Consider the following 27,928-nt stretch of genomic DNA (forward strand, 5'->3'; position numbering starts at 1 on the left):
TCTCTGCGGTGTGATGGCCGTGCTAGATGGAGTCTTTCAGTCGGGCCGGAGTCCTGTACCACCCGTGGTCCTCCACGGTAGTGGAACGAATGAACGACCTTGAGACAGACAGGACCAGAGTCATAGAGTTTAGTCATTGAGGTTTCTACCTCAAGCATTACGATGCAATAAGTGTTTACGTGAAACCACATCACTTGATTGATTGATTTAATGTATTGGATAATTAACTATCAACATTACATACATTAAACACCAAGCTTATTTCTGTTGATCTCCTCATTCTCTGATAGGGCTGTTTCAGGCAGGAAGTGTGGGACTGCAGTGTCATTGTCCTTCCTGTGTGTTTCAGTTGGAGCGTTGTTTAAAAGAGGAGGGCAGAGCACTATGGAGTGATATTAGTGCCAACAGATGTATTCTGAATTGAATCATATTAAGAGCCATAACTGTTGGACTGACAGGGGACCGGCGTAAGCGGAGTTAATGTGTGATCTGTGAACCTCCATATACAGCTGGTACAGCACGCTGATGCTCTGCTATACTGGCTACATTATCAGCCAAGTTATTTACACAACCAACATCGGCCCCCCAAAGGAGTGGCGCTGCATCTCAGTGCTAGAGGCGTCACTACAGACCCTGGTTCGTTTCCAGGCTGTATCACAACCGACCGTGATTGGGAGTCAGATAGGGCGGCGCACAGTTGGCCCAGTGTTGTCTGGGTTTGGCCGGGGTAGGCCGTCATTGTAAATAAGAATTTGTTCTTAACTGACTAACTAACTGAGTTAAATAAAGGTTAAATATAACATGTAAACGGACAATGCCCAGCCTTGTATGCAGGAGGTAGATCGACCCAGAGCAATCAGTCTAAGATGGACATTTCCTATAATCACCTCCCAATGTCTGTGGCTGGGCTGCATCTGTAAAACACACACACACGGACGGACGCACGCACGCACGCACGGACGGACGGACGCACGGACGGACGGACGGACGGACGCAGGGAGAAGATTAGCATGATAAATACACACTGCCTCTGTCAAGACGCTGCTGAATCTTAATTTAATCTTAATTTGATTAAACAATCGTGTGTGCATGGTGTGTGTTTGATATGACAGAGAGACAGCGGTCATCCAGTGTATGTGTGTGTGTGTACTCTAATGGTGATTGGCCGTGAGGGTGGCAAGGGCGAGGGTCTTATCGCCCATCTGGGCGCCGCTCTGGACGCCTAATCCTCTCAGACAATATTTACCTGAGTTGACACACACACAACACACAACACGCACACTGAGGGCACCTGCCAACGTGATGGCCGCTTTCTGTTGAGAACAGCTGTATGTGTATGTTTCTAAAAACTGGATCTGTCTGTCTGTCTAGCTATCTGTCTGTCTGTCTGTCTGTCTGTCTGTCTGTCTGTCTGTCTGTCTGTCTGTCTGTCTGTCTGTCTGTCTGTCTGTCTGTCGAGCTGTCTGTCGAGCTAGCTGTCTGTCTGTCGAGCTAGCTGTCTGTCTGTCTGTCGAGCTAGCTGTCTGTCTGTCGAGCTGTCTGTATGTCTGTCTGTCTGTCTGTCGAGCTAGCTGTCGAGCTGTCTGTCGAGCTGTCTGTCGAGCTAGCTGTCGAGCTAGCTGTCTGTCTGTCTGTCTCGCTATCTGTCTGTCTCGCTATCTGTCTCTGTCTGTCTGTCTAGCTGTCTGTCTGTCTAGCTGTCTGTCTGTCTGTCTAGCTGTCTGTCTGTCTGTGTCTGTCTGTCTGTCTGTCTAGCTGTCTGTCTGTCGAGCTAGCTGTCTGTCTGTCGAGCTGTCTGTCTGTCTGTCTGTCTGTCTGTCTGTCTGTCTGTCTGTCTGTCTGGCTGTCTGTCTGGCTGTCTGTCTGTCTGTCTCGCTATCTGTCTGTCTCGCTATCTGTCTCTGTCTGTCTGTCTGTCTAGCTGTCTAGCTGTCTGTCTGTCTAGCTGTCTGTCTGTCTGTCTGTCTGTCTGTCTTTCATGTATGTCTGGCTGTCATGTCTGTCTGACTGTCATGTCTTTCATGTATGTCTGGCTGTCATCTCTGTCTTGGCTGTCATGTCTGTCTGACTGTCATGTCTGTCTTGGCTGTCATGTCATGTGTTTTAATGTTTCATTCATCTGTTTGTGTGAGTGAGTGTTTTATTTTTTATATAAACTGGGTGGTTCGAGCCCGGACTGCTGATTGGCTGACAGCTATGGTATATTTAAGCAAAAAGCGTGAGGGGGTGTGGTATATGTCCAATATACCACGGCTAAGGGCTGTTCTTAAGCATGACGCAATGTGGAGTGCCTGGATACATTGGCCATATATCACAAACCCCTGAGGTGCCTTATTGCTATTATAAACTGGTTACCAACGTAATTAGAGCAGTAAAAATAAATGTTATGTCATACCCGTGGTATACGCCCTATTATAAACTGGGTGGTTTGAGCCCTGGAGGCTGATTGGCTGACAGCTGTGGTATATCAGTCCTTATACCACGGGAATGACAAAACATTTATTTTTTTACTGCTCTAATTGGGGGGTTTGTGGTATATGGCCATTATACCACGGCTAAGGGCTGTGTCCAGACACTCTGCAATGTGTTGTGCTGAAGAACAGCCCTTAGCCGTGGTATAATGGCCATATACCACACCTCCTCCTGCCTTATGGATTAACTATGTTATGTCTGTACATGTGCATCTTTATTTCTTCAATAGCTGCGTTCAGTGGGCAGTTGATGGTGATTATTTTATAACAGGCCGACTGTAGTCTTTGCTCCAGTGTGTCTCGTGTGTGTGTGTGTGTCTCGTGTGTGTGTCTCGTGTGTGTGTGTGTGTGTGTGTCTCGTGTGTGTGTGCCTGTGTGTGTCTTGTGTGTGTGTGCCTGCGTGTGTGTGTGTGCCTGTGTGTGTGTGTGGCGTGTGTGCCTACGTGTGTGTGTGCCTGCGTGTGTGTGTGCCTGCGTGTGTGTGTGTCTCGTGTGTGTGTGTGTGTGTGTGTCTCGTGTGTGTGTGCCTGTGTGTGTCTTGTGTGTGTGTGCCTGCGTGTGTGTGTGTGCCTGTGTGTGTGCATGCGTGTGTGTGTGCCTGCGTGTGTGTGTGTCTCGTGTGTGTGTGTGTCTCGTGTGTGTGTGTGTGTGTCTCCAGCGATCTGCAGGTCAGTTTCACAATTGCGTTAGTTCAAATCCGAGGCAGCCATGCTTCTCCTGCCTCCAGACAGCATGTACTCTAGATCTGCGTCTCAAATGGCACCCTACTCCCTACATCAGAGGTAGATAGTACCCTACTCCCTACATCAGGGGTAGATATTACCCTACTCCCTACATCAGAGGTAGATAGCACCCTACTCCCTACATCAGGGGTAGATAGTACCCTACTCCCTACATCAGAGGTAGATAGTACCCTACTCCCTACATCAGAGGTAGATAGCACCCTACTCCCTACATCAGAGGTAGATAGCACCCTACTCCCTACATCAGAGGTAGATAGCACCCTACTCCCTACATCAGGGGTAGATAGTACCCTACTCCCTACATCAGGGGTAGATAGTACCCTACTCCCTACATCAGAGGTAGATTGTACCCTACTCCCTACATCAGGGGTAGATAGCACCCTACTCCCTACATCAGAGGTAGATAGCACCCTACTCCCTACATCAGAGGTAGATAGTACCCTACTCCCTACATCAGGGGTAGATAGCACCCTACTCCCTACATCAGAGGTAGATAGCACCCTACTCCCTACATCAGAGGTAGATAGTACCCTACTCCCTACATCAGGGGTAGATAGTACCCTACTCCCTACATCAGAGGTAGATAGTACCCTACTCCCTACATCAGGGGTAGATAGCACCCTACTCCCTACATCAGAGGTAGATAGTACCCTACTCCCTACATCAGAGGTAGATAGTACCCTACTCCCTACATCAGAGGTAGATAGCACCCTACTCCCTACATCAGAGGTAGATAGTACCCTACTCCCTACATCAGGGGTAGATAGTACCCTACTCCCTACATCAGAGGTAGATAGTACCCTACTCCCTAAATCAGAGGTAGATAGCACCCTACTCCCTACATCAGAGGTAGATAGTACCCTACTCCCTACATCAGGGGTAGATAGTACCCTACTCCCTACATCAGGGGTAGATAGTACCCTACTCCCTACATCAGAGGTAGATAGTACCCTACTCCCTACATCAGGGGTAGATAGTACCCTACTCCCTACATCAGAGGTAGATAGTACCCTACTCCCTACATCAGGGGTAGATAGTACCCTACTCCCTACATCAGAGGTAGATAGTACCCTACTCCCTACATCAGGGGTAGATAGTACCCTACATCAGAGGCAGATAGTACCCTACTCCCTACATCAGAGGTAGATAGTACCCTACTCCCTACATCAGAGGTAGATAGTACCCTACTCCCTACATCAGGGGTAGATAGCACCCTACTCCCTACATCAGGGGTAGATAGTACCCTACTCCCTACATCAGGGGTAGATAGTACCCTACTCCCTACATCAGGGGTAGATAGCACCCTACTCCCTACATCAGGGGTAGATAGTACCCTACTCCCTACATCAGGGGTAGATAGCACCCTACTCCCTACATCAGGGGTAGATAGTACCCTACTCCCTACATCAGAGGTAGATAGTACCCTACTCCCTACATCAGAGGTAGATAGTACCCTACTCCCTACATCAGGGGTAGATAGGACCCTACTCCCTACATCAGAGGTAGATAGTACCCTACTCCCTACATCAGAGGTAGATAGTACCCTACTCCCTACATCAGAGGTAGATAGTACCCTACTCCCTACATCAGAGGTAGATAGTACCCTACTCCCTACATCAGAGGTAGATAGCACCCTACTCCCTACATCAGAGGTAGATAGTACCCTACTCCCTACATCAGAGGTAGATAGTACCCTACTCCCTACATCAGGGGTAGATAGTACCCTACTCCCTACATCAGAGGTAGATAGTACCCTACTCCCTACATCAGAGGTAGATAGTACCCTACTCCCTACATCAGGGGTAGATAGCACCCTACTCCCTACATCAGAGGTAGATAGTACCCTACTCCCTACATCAGAGGTAGATAGCACCCTACTCCCTACATCAGAGGTAGATAGCACCCTACTCCCTACATCAGGGGTAGATAGTACCCTACTCCCTACATCAGAGGTAGATAGCACCCTACTCCCTACATCAGAGGTAGATAGCACCCTACTCCCTACATCAGGGGTAGATAGTACCCTACTCCCTACATCAGAGGTAGATAGTACCCTACTCCCTACATCAGGGGTAGATAGTACCCTACTCCCTACATCAGAGGTAGATAGTACCCTACTCCCTACATCAGAGGTAGATAGTACCCTACTCCCTACATCAGAGGTAGATAGTACCCTACTCCCTACATCAGAGGTAGATAGTACCCTACTCCCTACATCAGGGGTAGATAGTACCCTACTCCCTACATCAGGGGTAGATAGTACCCTACTCCCTACATCAGAGGTAGATAGTACCCTACTCCCTACATCAGAGGTAGATAGTACCCTACTCCCTACATCAGAGGTAGATAGTACCCTACTCCCTACATCAGAGGTAGATAGTACCCTACTCCCTACATCAGAGGTAGATAGCACCCTACTCCCTACATCAGAGGTAGATAGTACCCTACTCCCTACATCAGAGGTAGATAGTACCCTACTCCCTACATCAGGGGTAGATAGTACCCTACTCCCTACATCAGAGGTAGATAGTACCCTACTCCCTACATCAGAGGTAGATAGTACCCTACTCCCTACATCAGGGTTAGATAGCACCCTACTCCCTACATCAGAGGTAGATAGTACCCTACTCCCTACATCAGAGGTAGATAGCACCCTACTCCCTACATCAGAGGTAGATAGCACCCTACTCCCTACATCAGGGGTAGATAGTACCCTACTCCCTACATCAGAGGTAGATAGCACCCTACTCCCTACATCAGAGGTAGATAGCACCCTACTCCCTACATCAGGGGTAGATAGTACCCTACTCCCTACATCAGAGGTAGATAGTACCCTACTCCCTACATCAGAGGTAGATAGTACCCTACTCCCTACATCAGAGGTAGATAGTACCCTACTCCCTACATCAGAGGTAGATAGTACCCTACTCCCTACATCAGAGGTAGATAGTACCCTACTCCCTACATCAGGGGTAGATAGTACCCTACTCCCTACATCAGGGGTAGATAGTACCCTACTCCCTACATCAGAGGTAGATAGTACCCTACTCCCTACATCAGAGGTAGATAGTACCCTACTCCCTACATCAGAGGTAGATAGTACCCTACTCCCTACATCAGGGGAAGTCAACCCTGGTCCTGGAGGACCGCAGACAGGTAATGTTCTTGGTTTAACCGACCTGGAAGAGCAGGTGTGTATAATTTAGACAATCACTGAACTGGTCAATGATCTCAGTTGGTCAGGTGTGAAGCCTAGTTGGAACAACATCCTGCTGTAGCTCGGACACTCCAGGAACAGGGTTGGCTACCCCGGCACCACATAGTGGACTACTCTTGACCTGATCCCTATGGGCCCTGGTCAAAAGGAGTGCACTATATAGGGAATGGGGTGCCGTTTAGGACGTATCTAACTGTAGCTGTGCTGCGCTCCGCTGCTCAACTCTCTGTAATGAGGTACTATAGAACCATGCTGTCCTGGGGGAGAGTTGTTCTCTGACCGCATGTTCTTTTTCAAGCATAGGCAGGATTTTGGAGTTAGGGGGGATTTGCCTGTGAGGTAGGGACGGGGAGGGAGGATGAGGGGGGATTTTTTTTTTTACCTTGACCTGAGCACGTGGTGGGCTGCTCCCTCTAGCAGTAGGAAGTATTAGCATAGTCAGTGGTCTACTTTCTTTCTCCAACACACAATACAAGCCTGTACAGCTCTAATGGTTCCCTTGATACCTTGAATACTTTTACCTTTCTGTTTTACACATGCATGTCTAGTGTTTTATTCACTGAGTCTTTATTTCTCACATACTTCCAGGCTGTCTCTCAGGCATACATAAGCATAGACACATCCCATCTCTCTCATCATTCTCTCTCCCTCTATCTCTTTCCCTCTTTCTCTCTCTCTCTCTCTCTCTCTCTCTCTCTCTCTCTCTCTCTCTCTCTGACTTCATCCCACCCTCGTTCCATCCTTCTATCTCTCTCCCCTTCCATTCCCCTATCTCTCTCTCTCTCTTTCTTGCTTCTCTCTCTCTCTCTCTCTCTCTCTCTCTACCTTCATCCCACCCTCCTTCCATCCTTCTCTCTCTCCTCTCTCTCCGCTTCCATTCCCCTATCTATCTCTCTCTCTCCCCTCCTTCCATCCTTATCTCTCTCATCTCTCTCCCCTTCCATTCCCCACTCTCTCTCCCCTGCTTCCATCCTTCTCCCCACTCTTTCTCCTCTCACCACCCCCTCCCCCACCTTCTCTCTCTCTCTCTCTCTATCCTAGTGCAGATGTCTGTCCCGTTCCACACACAGAATAATTAACACCAGTCCCTATGCATCATTCATGACTTCACTCCACCCCTCCAGGATAAACCCTCCCTCTCTTCTTCTTCCCTTTCTCTTCCTCCTCTCTGCTGGAGGTCTGGAAAGAGCAGACTGACGAGTCAATGGAAAGTTCTGCACCACATTGAACTGGCTCAGACAGGAGGCATCAACTCATAGTTGTTTCTTTCATGTTCTCTCTCTTTGTTCTCTGTTAGCTTTCCTGTCATTGACCAGCCAGAGCACTAGAGTATTTATCCTGTGTGTCTGCGTGTGTGTGCATGTTTGTGTGTGTGTGCCATTGATCTGCCCCCCGTCTCTCCCTTAATGTGTGCCACCCTCATCTCCTGCAGATGGCAAGGAACAGACGCCTCCCTTAGATGGGATTGGAAAATAATTGGATAAGCACTACACACTATACAGTACACACACACTACACACTCACACAAACACGCATAAACAAAAACACACACATATATTTACAAAGACCTCACATACTAGGAGAGAGAGACCGACGGAGAGAGAGACCGGCGGAGAGAGAGACCAGCGGAGAGAGAGACCGACAGAGAGAGAGAGACGCAGGGAGAGAGACGCAGGGAGAGAGAGACAGACTGAATCCAAAGAGATTAGAGAGGGAAAGTTGACATAGATGGGAGGTATGGAAGGCTGTCAGTCAGAAAGAGCGCAAGTTCCTCTGTTCCTGCCTCTAAATTGGTGGCCCCATGCCGTGGAGTCTTGATCGCATCATCAAAGTGTGACAGGCTGAGGCGGTACTGTGTTCCCCTGGTGAGACTTCCTGCTGTTAGGCTTTCCTCCCCAGAGCTGCCAAAGACATTATGTGAAATGCACTGGAGGAATCACACAATGCAGTTACTTTAACACACACACACACACACACACACACACACACACACACACACACACACACACACACACACACACACACACACACACACACACACACACACACACACACACACACACACACACACACACACACACAGGTGTTTACACACAACATACACACACACACACACACACACACACAGACACACACACAGGTGTTTACACACAACACACACACACACAGGTGTTTACACACAACATACACACACACACACACACACACACACACACAGACACACACACAGGTGTTTACACACAACACACACACACACTCAGGTGTTTCCACACGACATAAAAAACACACACACACACACAGGTGTTTACACACAATGTACACACACACTCACACAGGTGTTTTACATACATACATACACACACACACAGGCATTTACACACACAGGCGTTTACATACATACACACACACACTCAGGTGTTTACACACAACATACACACGCCGTGGCACACAAACAAGCTCTCACAGTCTCACATCAGAATTAGATGTTGTTTGCAAAGTTCTACACCTGAAATGTCAAAATGTTTAGATTTAAGTTTAGGCATCAACTCCGGATTCTGAAGGTTAGACATTAACCCTGAATGGTTAAGGTAAGGGTTAAGGTTTGGGTTAGGCTGAAAACAAAAAGTATCAACAACTACTTTCTATGACTGGATTCAAACATGGAACCTTTGGTCTGTTTGAAACCTTTGGTCTGTTTGGAACCTTTGGTCTGTTTGGAACCTTTGGTCTGGTTGGAACCTTTGGTCTGGTTGGAACCTTTGGTCTGGTTGGAACCTTTGGTCTGGTTGGAACCTTTGGTCTGGTTGGAACCTTTGGTCTGTTTGGAACCTTTGGTCTGTTTGGAACCTTTGGTCTGTTTGGAACCTTTGGTCTGTTTGGAACCTTTGGTCTGTTTGGAACCTTTGGTCTGTTTGGAACCTTTGGTCTGGTTGGACCCTTTGGTCTGTTTGGAACCTTTGGTCTGGTTGGAACCTTTGGTCTGGTTGGAACCTTTGGTCTGGTTGGAACCTTTGGTCTGGTTGGAACCTTTGGTCTGGTTGGAACCTTTGGTCTGGTTGGAACCTTTGGTCTGGTTGGAACCTTTGGTCTGTTTGGACCCTTTGGTCTGTTTGGAACCAGAGGCAGATGCTTACCGCCATCCCCGTCCACAACGCCCTCGCATAACCAACACCTTCTTGAAGGTAACGGCGCTCACTGTTGCCCCTAGTGACTGGTTTCCACGTCATCTCTCAACATCCTCAGACATGGATGGATGTTGAATACTGACTTGTATCACGGGTGACCTGCCTGGGCACACAGCTCGCACCCGTTGTCTGTGAACTCTTTGTTGTAGAAACAATAAAAAAAAGCCCTTATTTTGGTAAGTGAAATATGATGGGTCTGGAGAAATGTAACATTCTCATATTCATAGACAGAGCTGCGGATGCAAGGGCTGACCATCCATGATATCAAAATGATCGTTTTAACCCATGTGTTGAGGCTGTAATGTAATTGTTTACGTTTACTCTGTTTACCAACATTGGAGTAAAACAAGCTTATATTTTGGTTTCTCATGGAGTGTGACAGTTGAACTAAGGTCATGAGGCATTTATAAGTTACATTCTTCAAGAATCAATGCGAACATATCATTCATATATAAGTCCAAAAATGGATGTAGCACCTGCTGATTGCCCCTTTAAAGAACCTGTGTGATGTGTTTAGTGTATTTACCATTCATGTGCTCGTGGGAAACATCCCGGTTGGAACAATTCTTCAACCAATGAGATTTTAGCTAGCTATGTGAGCCAGCTAAAGTTTCGAATAATTAAGTTAGCTAGGTTGCAAACATGGTCAATATAGTCAAATTAGCTACATATCAAGTGTGTTGATATGTAGCAGTGTAATTTTCTCAGACTTTCCGACTTGTACAGCCCTCCAAGTTGTAATTACAAGTGAAACTTCCCAGTCGGAGTCTCGTATTTCCGATAACTCAGACACCACATGAACACACTATTTGTCCCGAGGACTTCACCTCCTGTTTAAAAGGTGGCGTAGTGTTGGCTACTGGATTTTTCTATTTATGGTTAAATCAGCCAAGTGATTCTGAGGTTAAAGGATGTGTGTTGTCATACCATATACCCCGGTACATGGTATAAACGTTATATCGCCCAAGCCTCGGTGATACCACCTAAAGGAGGACTGAGAGAGAATAGGATGTTTACATTAAAATAATATATATATATATATTAAGGTGTTTTCTGACTTCATTGAACAGATCGAGAAGATGGCAGTGGGAAAGGTAGAGGTTGTGTCAAATGGGGGTAGGATTGGATTCTAACCTATGCCGGATTCTAACCTATGCCGGATTCTAACCTATGCCGGATTCTAACCTATGCCGGATTCTAACCTATGCCAGATTCTAACCTATGCCGGATTCTAACCTATGCCAGATTCTAACCTATGCCGGATTCTAACCTATGCCAGATTCTAACCTATGCTGACACTGTAGACGTGTGTGTCAGAGGCTGCGTCATTACCACTAGACCAGCCAGGCCACAACGGTGTTTACACATTTCACCTTTCCCCCTGCATAGACTGTTAAGTATCCAGGAAGTGCATTTGTTTACAACTGGCAAAGGGTCTGCAAAGCATCTTTATGTGTCCCACCAACAGTCACCCTGAAACACCAGCCTCCAGGGGGTGGAGAGGACCTTGAACAGGGGCAAACTGAGGAACCTGCCATTCTCCCTGTAGTTGTTGTCCAGGCGGGACAACATGGCCAGGTGGGCAAAGCGGTACGCTGCTGTAGCAATATGTGTTGGCAATGCTGGGATCAATCTTCTTATCATAGCCAGGGTAATGGCCAAGCTGCCGGCCCATGGCGTCTGGGCCAACGCCGTGAGGAACGTAGTCCCTGGACACAAACACCTAGGAGGGAGAGAGAGGAAGAGAGTGCTTGTAGATTAATTTGTAGGTGTGTATGTGACAGGACAGATGTGTCAATGTGAGAATATTAAAGAATCTGTAAATGTGTGACAAGGAGAAGCAGAGTGTGTGTTAGAGACTATGCACTGGGCATATAGCGGAGAGAAGGAAGTGATATGTGTGTCAGTTTGTGGTACCAGGTGTAGGTGCCCATGTTCTTGCGGGCCTCCTGGTACAGAGTCTCAGCCTCCCAATGTGGTTGATACCTCTCAGGGCATGGGCCAGACAGTTGTGCTCACTCATGGACATTGTTTGAATGGATGTCAAGGTTATGTTCTCTTCCCCACGAACATCACCTGGCAGACAAGAGATTTACAGGTGAGGTAAAATATTGATTGAGACAACTATTGTACATGAAAGTTAGTTACTCTAGTCAAAGTTTGCTCTCTTTTTGTCATCATTCTTTTCTGTAGACTTTAACTTCAATTGGTCTACTCTTCAGACAAACAGATTTAAAAGGCTGACCTGGAAAGAAGCAGCTTATGTCCTCCACATTGGTGGTGTTGGTGATTCTCTTCCTTCTAGTTACGGTGGGGTGTCTGATAGTATGTAGTTCCTTCTAGTCACAGTGGGGTGTCTGACAGTATGTCGTTCCTTCTAGTCACAGTGGCCACTCCAATACCTTGACTTTGTTGTCCTTAAGCTATTTTGCCACAACTTTGGAAGTATGCTTGGGGTCATTGTCCATTTGGAAGACCCATTTGCGACCAAGCTTTAACTTCCTTCCTGATGTCTTGAGATGTTGCTTCAATATATCCACATAATTTTCCATCCTCATGAAGCCATCTATTTTGTGAAGTGCACCAGTCCCTCCTGCAGCAAGCACCCCCACAACATGATGCTGCCACCCCCGTGCTTCACGGTTGGGATGGTGCTCTTCGGCTTGCAAGCCTCCCCCTTTTTCCTCCAAACATAACGATGGTCATTATGGCCAAACAGTTCTATTTTTGTTTCATCAGACCAGAGGACATTTCTCCAAAAAGTACAATCTTTGTCCCCATATGCAGTTGCAAACCATAGTCTGGCTTTTTTATGGCGGTTTTGGAGCAGTGGCTTCTTACTTGCTGAGCGGCCTTTCAGGTTATGTCGATATAGGACTTGTTTTACTCTGGATATAGATACTTTAGTACCGTTTCCTCCAGCATCTTCACAAGGTCCTTTGCTATTGTTCTGGGATTGATTTGCACTTTTTGCACCAAATTACGTTAATCTCTAGGAGACAGAACGCGTCTCCTTCCTGAGCGGTATGATGGCTGCGTGGTCCCATGGTGTTCATACATGTGTACTATTGTTTGTACAGATGAACATGGGACCTTCAGGTGTTTGGAATTTTCTCCCAAGGATGAACCAGACTTGTGGAGGTCTACAGTTTTTCTTTTCTGAGGTCTTGGCTGATTTCTTTTGATTTTCCCATGATGTCAAGCAAAGAGGCACTGAGTTTGAAGGTAGACCTTGAAATACATGCGCAGGTACACCTCCAATTGACTCAAATGATGTAAATTAGCCTATCAGAAGCTTCTGAAGCCATGACATCATTTTCTGGAATTTTTCAAGCTGTTTAAAGGTACAGTCAACTTAGTGTATGTAAACTTCTGACCCACTGGAATTGTGATACAGTGAATTCTAAGTGAAGTAATCTGTCTGTAAACAATCGTTGGGAAATTTATTTGTGTCATGCACAAAGTAGATGTCCTAACCGACTTGCCAAAACTGCAGTTTGTTAACAAGAAGTTTGTGGAGTGGTTGAAAAACGAGTTTTAATGACTCCAAACTAAGTGTATGTAAACTTCCGACTTCAACTGTATGTACACATAGGTAGGGATAAAGTGACTAGGCAACAGGATAGATAATAAAGAGTAACAGCAGCGTATGTAATGAGTGAAAAGAGTTAGTGCCAAAAGGGTCAGTGCAGATTTGGTTAAATATTTTCATGGCTTTGGGGGTAGAAGCTGTTCAGGGTCCTGATGGTGCCAGAATTGTTATCTCTTGTTGTGCAGAGAGAACAGTCTATGACTTGGGTGGCTGGAGTCTTTGACCATTTTTAGGGCCTTCCTCTGACACCGCCTGGTATAGAGGTCCAGAATGGCATGGAGCTCGGCCCCAGTGATGTACTGGGCCATACGCACTACCCTCTGTAGCCGTTTGCGGTCGAATGTCAAGCAGTTGCCATACCAAGCGGTGATGCAGCCAGTCAAGATGCTCTCAAGGGTGCAGCTGTAGAACAGGATCTGAGGGCCCATGCCAAGTCTTGGTACACTTAAAAGCAGAACAATTTATAAATAGTTCCCCACACTTGTTTGCTTTGAATTTCTTCTGTGTAATGTCTTCATGAACACACTAGAATTTAAAGTGTTATTCACCTGTCCCCATGGGACGACCATTTGAAGAACCCTTTTGGTTTCCATGTAGAACCCTTTTGGTTTCCATGTAGAACCCTTTTCACAGAGAGTTCTACCTGGAACCCAAAAGGGTTCTTTAAATGGTTATCCTATGGGGACAGCCAAAATACCCTTTTGGAATGCTTTTTTCTAAGAGTGCAGTTATACAATATTCTAATTATTTAGGGAACGTCATGCAACAGACTTGTGCATTGTGATTGAAATGTGTGCTTTAGGGTTATATCGTCTCAAGACAATTCATCTTTACTTTTGTAAAAGTCAAGTAACTGAATCTTCTTTCGTGCAACGCAACCATGTTCTTTTGTTTTGTTCTTTGTGGAAAGACAAAAGGAAATGATGGTGTGTGTTCCATGATTAATTGTCTGAGTCAGGAGATCAGTATTCAGACTCATCTCTAACAATGACACTGCAGTATTTCCGGTTTCTGAACACTTGGACTAAAATAGAGTCTTGTTTTTGCAGGCTGATATCTAAGACGAGGATTGCAGGGCAGTTCCACGAGTACCTTTTGCATCACTTTGATACTGTTGGTTTAAATTGTGCACCAATATTGAATTTGAAAAGCTTGTTATGTGATATGATCTTGTCCTTAATGTCGGGAGAAAGCTGAGAGAACAGAAGTGGTGTTGGTGAGTTTGGTTCAACCTAGGTGTGATCAACATGTGCTTCTCCTCTCCTTTTTCTATTGACTTTCATCCCCAGACAAACACATCTAGTCTATTTGCAGTTACCACGTGTTGTTGGAGTGAGTCGATTGTGTTATTATCTTCAAGGTAATGTTGAAGTGTTGGATATGTTTACTTTATTGAACTGAATCTTGATTAGGGTTGGATCAAAACACTATTGCTACACAGCCCTCAAACTCAACTCTGGACCTCCAAGACAGTTCCGCTGCATTGTTTCACTGTTCCCCTGTAATCAGGGACTGATTTAGACCTGGGACACCAGGTGTGTGCAATTAGTTATTAGGTAGAACAGAAAACCAGCAGGCTCCAGACCTCATAGGGTCAGAGTTGAGTACCCTGATCTACAGTATATAGCTCTGAATGATCTGTTTTCCTTCACAAACTGTTGAAGTCCCTGTATAACATATACCCTCTTTTTGAAAAGAATTAAAGGCTGCCTTGCTCGGTGTTTACACTGGACTACCACCTGTTCAATGATATTTACCTACAATGATGCAGACCTAACTGGCGTCAATGCACGATTTCCGCCAAAGTCATCAGATGCATTTTTTAACAGTTCAAATTCATCTCTCTCATAGGTAGAGAATCCTGTTGCTTTGGCTGTGCAGCCCCCTGTTCCTTCCTGCCACTGCAGTCAGTGCTCCAGAGCTTTGCACATAGCAGTTAACTTTACTCATTAGCATTTCTATATTAGTCTCTTCTCCTCCAAGCATTGTCCTCAGTGTCCACTCTGCACCTTTATCTCTCAATAACCTCCACCCACATAGGATAGACACACACACACACACACACACACACACACACACACACACACACACACACACACACACACACACACACACACACACACACACACACACACACACACACACACACACAGCTGGCCATTTACCCAAGGACAGTTAGTTAGCCAGTGCCCACACACCCCTGTCTTAATAGAAAGAGCAATCTCCATGTCCATCTCTCTTTCTTTCTCTCTCTCACACATACACACACACATACACACACACACACACACTGCTTGTGAGCAGCGTTTGCTCAGTTGATTGGATGACTGTGTCACTCGGCCTCCCTGTGTTTGTCTAAGCCAATGGGGTCTCAGCTTATCTTCAGCCATTTAGTTTGGCTTTAATGGGGACAAGGCAGGATACTGGGGACATGGAGACAAGGCAGGGTACTGGGGACGAGGCAGGATACTGGGTTAATGGGGACGAGGCAGGGTACTGGGTTAATGGGGACGAGGCAGGGTACTGGGGACATGGAGACGAGGCAGGGTACTGGGGACATGGAGACAAGGCAGGGTACTGGGGACATGGAGACAAGGCAGGGTACTGGGGACATGGAGACAAGGCAGGGTACTGGGGACATGGAGACAAGGCAGAGTACTGGGGACATGGAGACGAGGCAGGATACTGGGTTAATGGGGACGAGGCAGGGTACTGGGGACGAGGCAGGATACTGGTAACATGGAGACAAGGCAGGGTACTGGGGACATGGAGACAAGGCAGGATACTGGGGACGAGGCAGGGTACTTGGGGACATGGAGACAAGGCAGGATACTGGGTTAATGGGGACGAGGCAGGGTACTGGGGACATGGAGACAAGGCAGGGTACTGGAGACAAGGCAGGATACTGGGTTAATGGGGACGAGGCAGGGTACTGGGGACATGGAGACAAGGCAGGGTACTGGGGACATGGGGACGAGGCAGGATACTGGGTTAATGGGGACGAGGCAGGGTACTGGAGACATGGAGACAAGGCAGGATACTGGGTTAATGGGGACGAGGCAGGGTACTGGGGACATGGAGACAAGGCAGGGTACTGGGGACATGGAGACGAGGCAGGATACTGGGAACATGGAGACAAGGCAGGGTACATTTACATTTAACATTTAAGTCATTTAGCAGACGCTCTTATCCAGAGCGACTTACAAATTGGAAAGTTCATACATATTCATCCTGGTCCCCCCGTGGGGAATGAACCCACAACCCTGGCGTTGCAAACGCCATGCTCTACCAACTGAGCCACACGGGACCTGGGTACTGGGTTAATGGAGACAAGGCAGGGTACTGGGTTAATGGGGACGAGGCAGGGTACTGGGGACATGGAGACAAGGCAGGATACTGGGAACATGGAGACAAGGCAGGGTACTGGGGACATGGAGACAAGGCAGGATACTGGGGACATGGAGACGAGGCAGGATACTGGGGACATGGAGACAAGGCAGGGGACATGGAGACGAGGCAGGATACTGTGGACATGGAGACGAGGCAGGATACTGGGAACATGGAGACAAGGCAGGGTACCGGGTACATGCAGACGAGGCAGGATACTGGGAACATGGAGACAAGGCAGGGTACTGTGGACATGGAGACAAGGCAGGATACTGGGGACATGGAGACGAGGCAGGATACTGGGAACATGGAGACAAGGCAGGGTACCGGGTACATGCAGACAAGGCAGGGTACTGTGGACATGGAGACAAGGCAGGATACTGGGGACATGGAGACAAGGCAGGGTACCGGGGACATGGAGACAAGGCAGGGTACCGGGGACATGGAGACAAGGCAGGGTACTGGGGACATGGAGACAAGGCAGGGTACTGGGAACATGGAGACAAGGCAGGGTACCGGGAACATGGAGACAAGGCAGGGTACCGGGAACATGGAGACAAGGCAGGATACTGGGAACATGGAGACAAGGCAGGGTACCGGGGACATGGAGACAAGGCAGGGTACTGGGAACATGGAGACAAGGCAGGGTACCGGGAACATGGAGACAAGGTAGGGTACTGGGAACATGGAGACAAGGCAGGGTACCGGGAACATGGAGACAAGGTAGGGTACCGGGAACATGGAGACAAGGCAGGGTACCGGGAACATGGAGACAAGGCAGGATACCAGGAACATGGAGACAAGGCAGGATACTGGGAACATGGAGACAAGGCAGGGTACCGGGGACATGGAGACAAGGCAGGGTACCGGGGACATGGAGACGAGGCAGGGTACCGGGGACATGGAGACGAGGCAGGATACCGGGGACATGAGATGAGGCAGGATACTGGGGACATGGAGACAAGGCAGGGTACCGGGGACATGCAGACGAGGCAGGATACTGGGGACATGCAGACGAGGCAGGATACTGGGGACATGAGATGAGGCAGGATACTGGGGACATCTCATGTGATGTGACTCCCAAATAAGTCAACATGTAACTTTGTCAGAATGTGAATAACGTAGATACAGAGCTTTGAGTATTTATATGAATTATTGAAGAGTATTTAGATCCTGTTTCTAGTTTAAGAATCAAATCAGAGTGTTTAAAACTTGTAGTGTCTTGAATCTGTAGGAAATATCTCCACTAAGCAGCGTTGATAAAGGACCTCTGTCAACAGTAGATATTGGCCTGCTTTGCTCAGCAGCAGTTTCAACTACTTCCTTCCTCAATCTGTCAGTGTGTGTTTGGGTCTTTGAGTGTGCTTGCCGTCCTGCCTGCGTACGTGCGCTCGTCCGTACGACCTTCACAAGGGCTGAGGGAGTAACTGGGGAGCTGGCCCTGACTGCAGCCAATCGATCGCTAGCCCTCACCACCCCTCTTCTGCTCAGCAGTCTCTCTCCAAACACACACCACACTCCCCACCGCCTCATTGCCCAAATAGACTCACATATGAGTGACAGGGCCAATTTCTCTCTCCTTCCACTCCCCTCTAATTCATAGCCATTGATTTACACCTGGTGGTCTGAATGCTCTTCACACACACACACACACACACACACACACACACACACACACACACACACACACACACACACACACACACACACACACACACACACACACACACACACACACACACACACACACACACACACACACACACACACACACACACACACACACACCTCCTTTGTATGGATCACAATGCGGACATAGACTTGGTGTCTCAGCACATGGATTGAAGGACTGAAGGGACTTTCTGAAGGACTGTAGAAGGTCTTCAGATGTGTAGCACAGTGTCCCAAACGTCTCCTTGAGTTCTCCCTGCTATTCCTCCTATTTGATGTATTCCAGTCCAATCTCACCTGATCAACGTCTCATCAATCCCTTCATTAGTTGAATTAAGTGTGTTAGTTCTGGATTCCATCAACTCATTGTGTCTGGTTCTCTTTGGGTCTCCTTCGTCCTAGTTCTCCCTGGTTCTCGTTGGGTCTCCTTCGTCCTCGTTCTCCCTGGTTCTCGTTGGGTCTCCTTCGTCCTCGTTCTCCCTGGTTCTCTTTGGGTCTCCTTCGTCCTCGTTCTCCCTGGTTCTCGTTGGGTCTCCTTCGTCCTCGTTCTCCCTGGTTCTCTTTGGGTCTCCTTCGTCCTCGTTCTCCCTGGTTCTCTTTAGTTTTCTTTCGTCCTAGTTCTTCCTGGTTCTTTTTAGTTCTCTTTCGTCCTAGTTCTCCCTGGTTCTCTATAGTTTTCTTTCGTCCTAGTTCTTCCTGGTTCTTTTTAGTTCTCTTTCGTCCTAGTTCTCCGTGGTTCTCTTTAGTTCTCTTTCGTCCTAGTTCTTCCTGGTTCTTTTTAGTTCTCTTTCGTCCTAGTTCTCCGTGGTTCTCTTTAGTTCTCTTTCGTCCTAGTTGTCTTTGGGTCTGCTTCGTCCTAGTTCTTCCTGGTTCTCTTTAGTTCTCCTTCGTCCTAGTTCTTCCATATATTTATATGTATATATTCTTATTCCATTCCTTTACTTAGATGTGTGTGTATTAGGTAGTTGTTGTGAATTTGTTAGATTACATGTTAGATATTGCTGCGCTGTCAGAACTAGAAGCACAAGCATTTCACTGCACTCACAATAACATCTGTGTATGTGACCAATAACATCTGTGTGGAATGGCCCTGGGTTCTCGAGAAGAGGTGTGGAATGGTCCTGGGTACTTTAGAAGAGATGTGGAATGGTCCTGGGTACTTTAGAAGAGATGTCGAATGGTCCTGGGTACTTTAGACGAGGTGTGGAATGGTCCTGGGTACTTTAGACGAGGTGTGGAATGGTCCTGGGTACTTTAGACGAGGTGTGGAATGGTCCTGGGTACTTTAGACGAGGTGTGGAATGGTCCTGGGTACTTGAGAAAAGGTGTGGAATGGTCCTGGGTACTTGAGAAGAGGTGTGGAATGGTCCTGGGTACTTGAGAAGAGGTGTGGAATGGTCCTGGGTACTGGAGAAAAGGTGTGGAATGGTCCTGGGTACTTGAGAAGAGGTGTGGAATGGTCCTGGGTACTTGAGAAGAGGTGTGGAATGGTCCTGGGTACTGGAGAAGAGGTGTGGAATGGTCCTGGGTACTGGAGAAGAGGTGTGGAATGGTCCTGGGTACTTGAGAAGAGGTGTGGAATGGTCCTGGGTACTGGAGAAGAGGTGTGGAATGGTCCTGGGTACTTGAGAAGAGGTGTGGAATGGTCCTGGGTACTGGAGAAGAGGTGTGGAATGGTCCTGGGTACTGGAGAAGAGGTGTGGAATGGTCCTGGGTACTGGAGAAGAGGTGTGGAATGGTCCTGGGTACTTGAGAAGAGATGTGGAATGGTCCTGGGTACTTGAGAAGAGATGTGGAATGGTCCTGGGTACCTTAGAAGAGATGTGGAATGGTCCTGGGTATTCGGGAAGAGATGTGGAATGGTCCTGGGTACTTTAGAAGAGGTGTGTAATGGTCCTGGGTGCTTTAGAAAAGATGTGGAATGGTCCTGGGTACTTTAGAAGAGATGTGGAATGGTCCAGGGTACCTTAGAAGAGGTGTGGAATGGTCCTGGGTACTTGAGAAGAGGTGTGGAATGGTCCTGGGTACTGGAGAAGAGGTGTGGAATGGTCCTGGGTACTGGAGAAGAGGTGTGGAATGGTCCTGGGTACTGGAGAAGAGGTGTGGAATGGTCCTAGGTACTTGAGAAGAGATGTGGAATGGTCCTGGGTACTTGAGAAGAGATGTGGAATGGTCCTGGGTACCTTAGAAGAGATGTGGAATGGTCCTGGGTACTTTAGAAAAGATGTGGAATGGTCCTGGGTACTTTAGAAGAGATGTGGAATGGTCCTGGGTACCTTAGAAGAGGTGTGGAATGGTCCTGGGTACTTTAGAAGAGGTGTGGAATGGTCCTGGGTACTTGAGAAGAGATGTGGAATGGTCCTGGGTACTTTAGAAGAGGTGTGGAATGGTCCTGGGTACTCGAGAAGAGATGTGGAATGGTCCTGGGTACTTGAGAAGAGATGTGGAATGGTCCTGGGTACCTTAGAAGAGATGTGGAATGGTCCTGGGTACTTTAGAAGAGGTGTGGAATGGTCCTGGGTACTTTAGAAGAGGTGTGGAATGGTCCTGGGTACTTGAGAAGAGATGTGGAATGGTCCTGGGTACTTTAGAAGAGATGTGGAATGGTCCTGGGTACCTTAGAAGAGGTGTGGAATGGTCCTGGGTACTTTAGAAGAGGTGTGGAATGGTCCTGGGTACTTGAGAAGAGATGTGGAATGGTCCTGGGTACTTTAGAAGAGGTGTGGAATGGTCCTGGGTACTTGAGAAGAGATGTGGAATGGTCCTGGGTACCTTAGAAGAGATGTGGAATGGTCCTGGGTACTCGAGAAGAGTTGTGGGAAACACTGCTGTAGTATTTTTCATCTTTAGCTGTAATGTAACTAAAGTGTGTGTGTGTGTGTGTGTGTGTGTGTGTGTGTGTGTGTGTGTGTGTGTGTGTGTGTGTGTGTGTGTGTGTGTGTGTGTGTGTGTGTGTTCAGGTGGGTCTCCAGGCTCAGACCCCCAGGTGACCAATGAGAGCGTCCGCAGCAGGGACCAGATCCTCCAGACTCTGACTGACCTGTCCAGGGCCTTCCAGGACATCGCTGACCGCTGTCTGCTGGTCCTCCACCTGGAGGTCAGGTACGTACGGACATGGACTCTCCAGGATAAACAGCCTGGGTTCACAATGACCTTTTCCTATTGGTCATGTTCACAATGACCTTATCCTATTGTTCATGTTCACAATGACCTTTTCCTATTGGTCATGGTCACAATGACCTTATCCTATTGGTCATGTTCACAATGACCTTATCCTATTGGTCATGTTCACAATGACCTTATCCTATTGGTCATGTTCACAATGACCTTATCCTATTGTTCATGTTCACAATGACCTTATCCTATTGGTCATGTTCACAATGACCTTATCCTATTGTTCATGTTCACAATGACCTTTTCCTATTGGTCATGGTCACAATGACCTTTTCCTATTGGTCATGTTCACAATGACCTTTTCCTATTGGTCATGTTCACAATGACCTTTTCCTATTGGTCATGTTCACAATGACCTTTTCCTATTGGTCATGTTCACAATGACCTTTTCCTATTGGTCAAGTACAGATCATACTACCACCCGCTTCACTCTGTTTTCTTCCATTTGGTCCCTAGCGAACACAACCGTGATTTATAAAATCTTCCTCTCAATGGTTCCACAGTGTTCTTCAGTCCTGGTCCTGAGTGGGGCAGACTGAGTTAACAGGCTGCTGTTCTGTCAGACTACCATGTTGACTGTCAGACATTGAATAGTTCCACCTATGAATTTGAGAATGGTTACATTTGTTCAGCCCCGTCCTTCAACTTTATAGCGCACCAAGTGGCAGGACTGTCGTATTTTAATTTTAGAACCCCTTTAGGTGTATATATGTATATGTATATTATTATTATTTGATAAAATATTCAATTTGGCCTTTAGTACCATACCCCACATTGAATAACACATTCATAAAACAGTCAAAAAATAAATTATAAGGAATAAGGTTTTGAAGTGTCTGTCCTATATCTAGGAGATATAAGGAAGCTCAGGAAATATATATTATTTTTTAAATACATATTTAACCCCTTTCTTGGGGTAGGCACAGCATCGGTTTCCTTCAGACTAGTTAGTTTGTAGTCCAAAAGGTTCAGACGCTACAAACAGAAGTTGGCATATCGACGGTACCGACTTCAGACGAGTCCCCTGACACTTGTGTAGACCACCATCGTGTTTGGGCTGTCTAAATGGTCTGACAAACACCGCTCTAGCTCTGCCACCTTTCACTGCAGATGAGGAAGTGCCACATTGGCGGTGGATTGAGACTCATCCAAAAAAGTAGATATTTCTAGCTGAAACTGACGGATTGTGATGGAATAAAAAATAAAACTGATATTACTCAGATTGGTGCACCGGCGTGTCAGTCAACTCTAGGGGGTTAAACAAGTGCAAGACAATCTAATAACACATTCAGACCAATGTGTCCCTCCAGATCCAGTCAGTTCACCCATTAACGTCTAGAACAAGTGATTTACCAACCAAACCCAGAAAACAACCAACTCTCTCTCATCAACAGCCCCTAACAGCCCCCATGTCCTCCTTCTCTTCATCCCTCCATCACCTCCTTCCTCTCTTTATCCCTCATCACCTCCTTCCTCTCTTTATCCCTCCATCACCTCCTTCCTCTCTTTATCCCTCCATCACCTCCTTCCTCTCTTTATCCCTCCATCACCTCCTTCCTCTCTTTATCCCTCATCACCTCCTTCCTCTCTTTATCCCTCCATCTCCTCCTTCCTCTCTTTATCCCTCCATCACCTCCTTCCTCTCTTTATCCCTCCATCACCTCCTTCCTCTCTTTATCCCTCCATCCCCTCCTTCCTCCCTTTATCCCTCCATCCCTCATCATGGCTCTGAGATATTGTTTCGCTTCTGCAGTAATGTTTATGATCGCCCCGAAAAAAGAGAGGGGGCGAGAAACCCTCCCTGAGCTCTGCACTGCTCCCTACTACTCCACGCCTTATTGACTTTTACCCATCAACCACATTTCCCCCAACAGTAAGGGTGCAAATGATGCCATCAGGAAGAGGAGAGTAAGAGGAAGAAAGAGAGAGATGCAGAGAGAGGGAGGGAGAGAAGGCGATGGAGTGTGAGGGGGGAGGGAAAGAAAGAAAGAAAGGGAGGGAGGGAGAGAGAAGGAAAAGAAGAGAGAGAGCGAGAGGGTGTTGGTTTTTATGTCTCCACTCATGTTTTTAATAGCCACTGGGGCCGAAGATGGTTTTTGGGTCTTCTGATGAAGGTGTGAGCAGCCAGAGATCATATATCAGTCAGGTGTTTAGGGAAACTAAGCACCCGCACGGTGGCTCTTGGATTAGATTGTCACACTTGGTCAAATGTTTTTAAAGACAGAGGCGGAGGGGAGACATTTGATTAAGTTACAGTAGACTGAGATCTACATATCACAATCTGTCCTGATAGTTACATGGTGGATGAATTTAGTGAAACATCCCAGTAGAGCTGAGCGATACATTTCCACCACCGCTTTTTCATTCAATTGTCCCATCAATTGTCCCATTAACAATCACCCATATTAGCAAAGTTATTTCATTTCAAACTTCTCATTTGTCTAGTATAGGCTACTTCTCATAATGAACGATATCAGCAAAATGCCTGCGATAAGTAACACTAAGTTGATTCCATCACCATCATGACTTAATTTACCAGTAGGATTTGGTTGGACTAAACACACATCAACAATATTGTCTGTCTCTCCTCTCTTCATCCGTCTCTCCTCTCACCTCATCCGTCTTTCCTCTCTCCTCATCTGTCTATCCTCTCTCCTCATCTGTCTATCCTCTCTCCTCATCTGTCTCTCCTCTCTCCTCTCCTCATCTGTATATCCTCTCTCCTCCCCTCTATCTCTCCTATCTCCTCCCCTCTGTCTCTCCTCACTCCTCTCCTCATCTGTCTCTCCTCACTCCTCATCTGTCTCTCCTCACTCCTCTCCTCCTCTGTCTATCCTCTCACCTCATCTCTCTCCTCTCTCCTCCCCTCATCTATCAATCCTCTCTCCTCATCTGTCTCTCCTCACTCCTCTCCTCCGCTGTCTATCCTCTCACCTCATCTCTCATCTCTCTCCTCCCCTCATCTATCAATCCTCTCTCCTCATCTGTTTCTCCTCTCTCTTCCCCTCATCTATCAATCCTCTCTCCTCATCTGTTTCTCCTCTCTCTTCCCCTCATCTATCAATCCTCTCTCCTCATCTGTTTCTCCTCTCTCTTCCCCTCATCTATCAATCCTCTCTCCTCATCTGTTTCTCCTCTCTCTTCCCCTCATCTATCAATCCTCTCTCCTCATCTGTTTCTCCTCTCTCTTCCCCTCATCTATCTATCCTCTGCTCTCCTCTCTTCTCTCCTCAGAGTGCATTGTTTCCACTACCTGATCCCCCTGGCCAAGCAGGGGAACTATGCCATCGTGGCCAACGTGGAGAGCATGGACTACGACCCCTTGGTGGTCAAACTCAACAAGGACATCAGTGCCATCGAGGAGGTGATGGGTGCCGCGCTGCAGCAGTACAAGTTCCAGTACATCTTTGAAGGTAATCCTGTTGTTGGGGGTCGTCCATGATAATGTCATGTGTGGAGAATGTATTGGTCAGTGCCCTTTCTTTTTAGGAATATTTCATGTACTTGTTTCACCTGACTGTGCTCAGGTCAATGTGTGTCTGTATTGTCCCTGTGTCTTTTTGGGGTACAAATGTCCACTGCGGTGATCAATAATGTGACTGGTATGTGTTTTCTCTCTCTTCACGTTCTCTTGCGCTCTCTCTTCTCTCCTCTCGTCTCTCCTTTCTCTCTCTCTTCTCCTCTCTCCTCTCTCTCTCTCTTCTCTCTTTTGTGCTCTCTGTCTCTCTATCTCTCTCCACCTTCTCGCACTCTCTCTATCTCTCCCTCTTCTATTCTCTCATTTCTTCTCTCCTGTCTGTCTGTCTCTTTCTCTCTCTCTCTCTTCTCTTCTCGAGCTCTCTCTATCTCTCCCTGTCTCTCTTATCTCTCTCTCTCTACTCTCTCTCTCTCTCTCTGTCTCTCTCTCTGTCTGTCTGTCTCACTGTCTGTAGGTCTTGGCCACCTGATCTCCTGTATTCTGATCAATGGAGCCCAGTACTTTAAGAGGATCAGTGAGTCTGGCATCAAGAAGATGTGTAGGAACATCTTTGTCCTGCAGCAGAACCTCACCAACATCACCATGTCTAGAGAGGCCGACCTGGACTTCGCTAGGTGAGACATACACACAGGAAGGGGACAAAGAAAGACAGGGTAAGAGATGGATGAACATGACGGAAGGATAGAGAGGGGAGACAAAGGGATAGAAATAGGAAAGAGAATGAGAGAAGAGAAGGGCAAATCAAAGTAGAGAGAGAGAGGGCGGGCGGGCTGGCGAGAGAGGGCGGGCGGGCTGGCGAGAGAGAGCGGGCGGGCGAGAGAGAGAGTGGGTGAGAGAGGGAGAGAGATAATCTAAGTTAGTCAGTGGGAGGCTGTGTCTCAGAAGGACACAGGACAGCTTTATTTGGACGGATCAATGTGTAATCATTGTCTTCCTGCCCTCTGTCCCTCTCTCTCGCTGTACCTCTCTTCTGCAGTCCTTCTTTCTCGCTCCCTTTCTCTCCCTCTGTTCTGCATGTTCAACCAACATATAGAACTGCACCAATTTATACCCCATGAGTGAGTGAGAGGACCAGATGGGAGAGGGTACAGTGCATTCAGAAAGTATTCAGACCCCTTGACTTTTTCAACATTATTTTACGTTGCGAACTTATTCTCAAATCGATAAAAACATTTTTTATCCTCATCAATCTACTCACAATACTGTATCCCATAATGACAAACCAAAAACAGGTTTTTGGTCATTTTTGCCAGTTTATAAAAAATTAAAAATCTAATTTACATAAGTATTCAGACCCTTTACTCAGTACTTTGTTGAAGCATCTTCGGCAGCAATTATTCTTGGGCATTTTTCTGGAGACTTCAATATATTTTGACCAAACATAAAACAATACAAAGGTCATTTTATGGACTCGTTGGACTGTAAACCAAAAGGCTTAATCAAAGTCAAAGTCTAGGCTACCTCAATACCCCCCAAAACCCAATCTGATGACGTTAGATTTTCCCCAGCTTTGCCAATCTCCATGCGATGTCCTTCGATACAATGTATGCTAGTCGGATGCCGTCTTGTCTGTGAATGTGTGCACAACAGGGTTTCCCAAACTCGGTCCTGGGGCCCCACCTCGGTGCATGTTTGGTTGTTGCCACAGCGCTACACAGCTGAATCAAATAACCAACTCATCATCAAGCTTTGATTATTTGAGTCAGCTGTGTAGTGCTATGGCCAAAAGTAAAACGTAAAAAGTAAAACTCTGCCCCAAGACAGAGTTTTGGGAACGTAGAAGACCCCGGTGATAACTGTGCTGGCTTGACGGAGTTTGTCTCGTTAGGGTCTTGCCTAGCTCCATAGCGGTGCTGTTGTCTGATGGCAGGATAGTGGTATAGAGGGGACCGGCGGAGCCTTGGTTAGTCTGTTATTTCTACTCCCTTTCACCTCCACATTATGGGGGAATAGCAGTGATGGCCTCTCTCTCTCGCGCTCTCTCTCTCTCTCGCTCTTGCTCTCGCTCTCTCTCTCTGTTTCTTTCTCATTCATTCGCTCTATCTTTTTCTCTCATTAATTTATTCTCTCTCGCCGTCTCTCTCCCTCTCTCCCTCTCATTACATCTCTCGCTTTCTCTCTCTCCCTCTCATTTACATCTCTCTCTCTTTCTCTCATTTATTATCTCTCTCTCTTTCTCTCATTTATTATCTCTCTCTCTCTCTCTCTCTCTCTCTGATGACAGTGTGGGTGCTGTAGGGGTTGATACATCTCTCTCTGATGACAGTGTGGGTGCTGTAGGGGTTGATACATCTCTCTCTCTGATGACAGTGTGGGTGCTGTAGGGGTTGATACATCTCTCTCTGATGACAGTGTGGGTGCTGTAGAGGTTGATACATCTCTCTCTGATGACAGTGTGGGTGCTGTAGGGGTTGATACATCTCTCTCTGATGACAGTGTGGGTGCTGTAGGGGTTGATACATCTCTCTCTGATGACAGTGTGGGTGCTGTAGGGGTTGATACATCTCTCTCTCTGATGACAGTGTGGGTGCTGTAGGGGTTGATACATCTCTCTCTGATGACAGTGTGGGTGCTGTAGGGGTTGATACATCTCTCTCTCTGATGACAGTGTGGGTGCTGTAGGGGTTGATACATCTCTCTCTCTCTGATGACAGTGTGGGTGCTGTAGGGGTTGATACATCTCTCTCTGATGACAGTGTGGGTGCTGTAGGGGTTGATACATCTCTATCTGATGACAGTGTGGGTGCTGTAGGGGTTGATACATCTCTCTCTCTGATGACAGTGTGGGTGCTGTAGGGGTTGATACATCTCTCTCTGATGACAGTGTGGGTGCTGTAGGGGTTGATACATCTCTCTCTCTCTGATGACAGTGTGGGTGCTGTAGGGGTTGATACATCTCTCTCTGATGACAGTGTGGGTGCTGTAGGGGTTGATACATCTCTCTCTCTGATGACAGTGTGGGTGCTGTAGGGGTTGATACATCTCTCTCTCTCTCTGATGACAGTGTGGG

General features: G+C 47.1%; 1 protein-coding gene across 1 annotated transcript in view; it reads left to right on the plus strand.

The window, feature by feature from the left end:
- exoc4 (exocyst complex component 4) overlaps positions 1–27,928 on the plus strand; it is a 298,597-nt gene that overhangs the window by 246,785 nt on the left and 23,884 nt on the right. The window contains exons 15-17 of the mRNA XM_071332146.1: positions 21,227–21,368; positions 24,675–24,853; positions 25,373–25,532. Of these exons, the coding sequence (XP_071188247.1) occupies positions 21,227–21,368; positions 24,675–24,853; positions 25,373–25,532 (481 nt within the window). The remainder of the gene's footprint in view (positions 1–21,226; positions 21,369–24,674; positions 24,854–25,372; positions 25,533–27,928) is intronic.

The sequence above is a fragment of the Salvelinus alpinus genome, chromosome 11 (genome assembly GCF_045679555.1).
Source record: "Salvelinus alpinus chromosome 11, SLU_Salpinus.1, whole genome shotgun sequence".
NCBI lineage: Eukaryota > Metazoa > Chordata > Actinopteri > Salmoniformes > Salmonidae > Salvelinus > Salvelinus alpinus.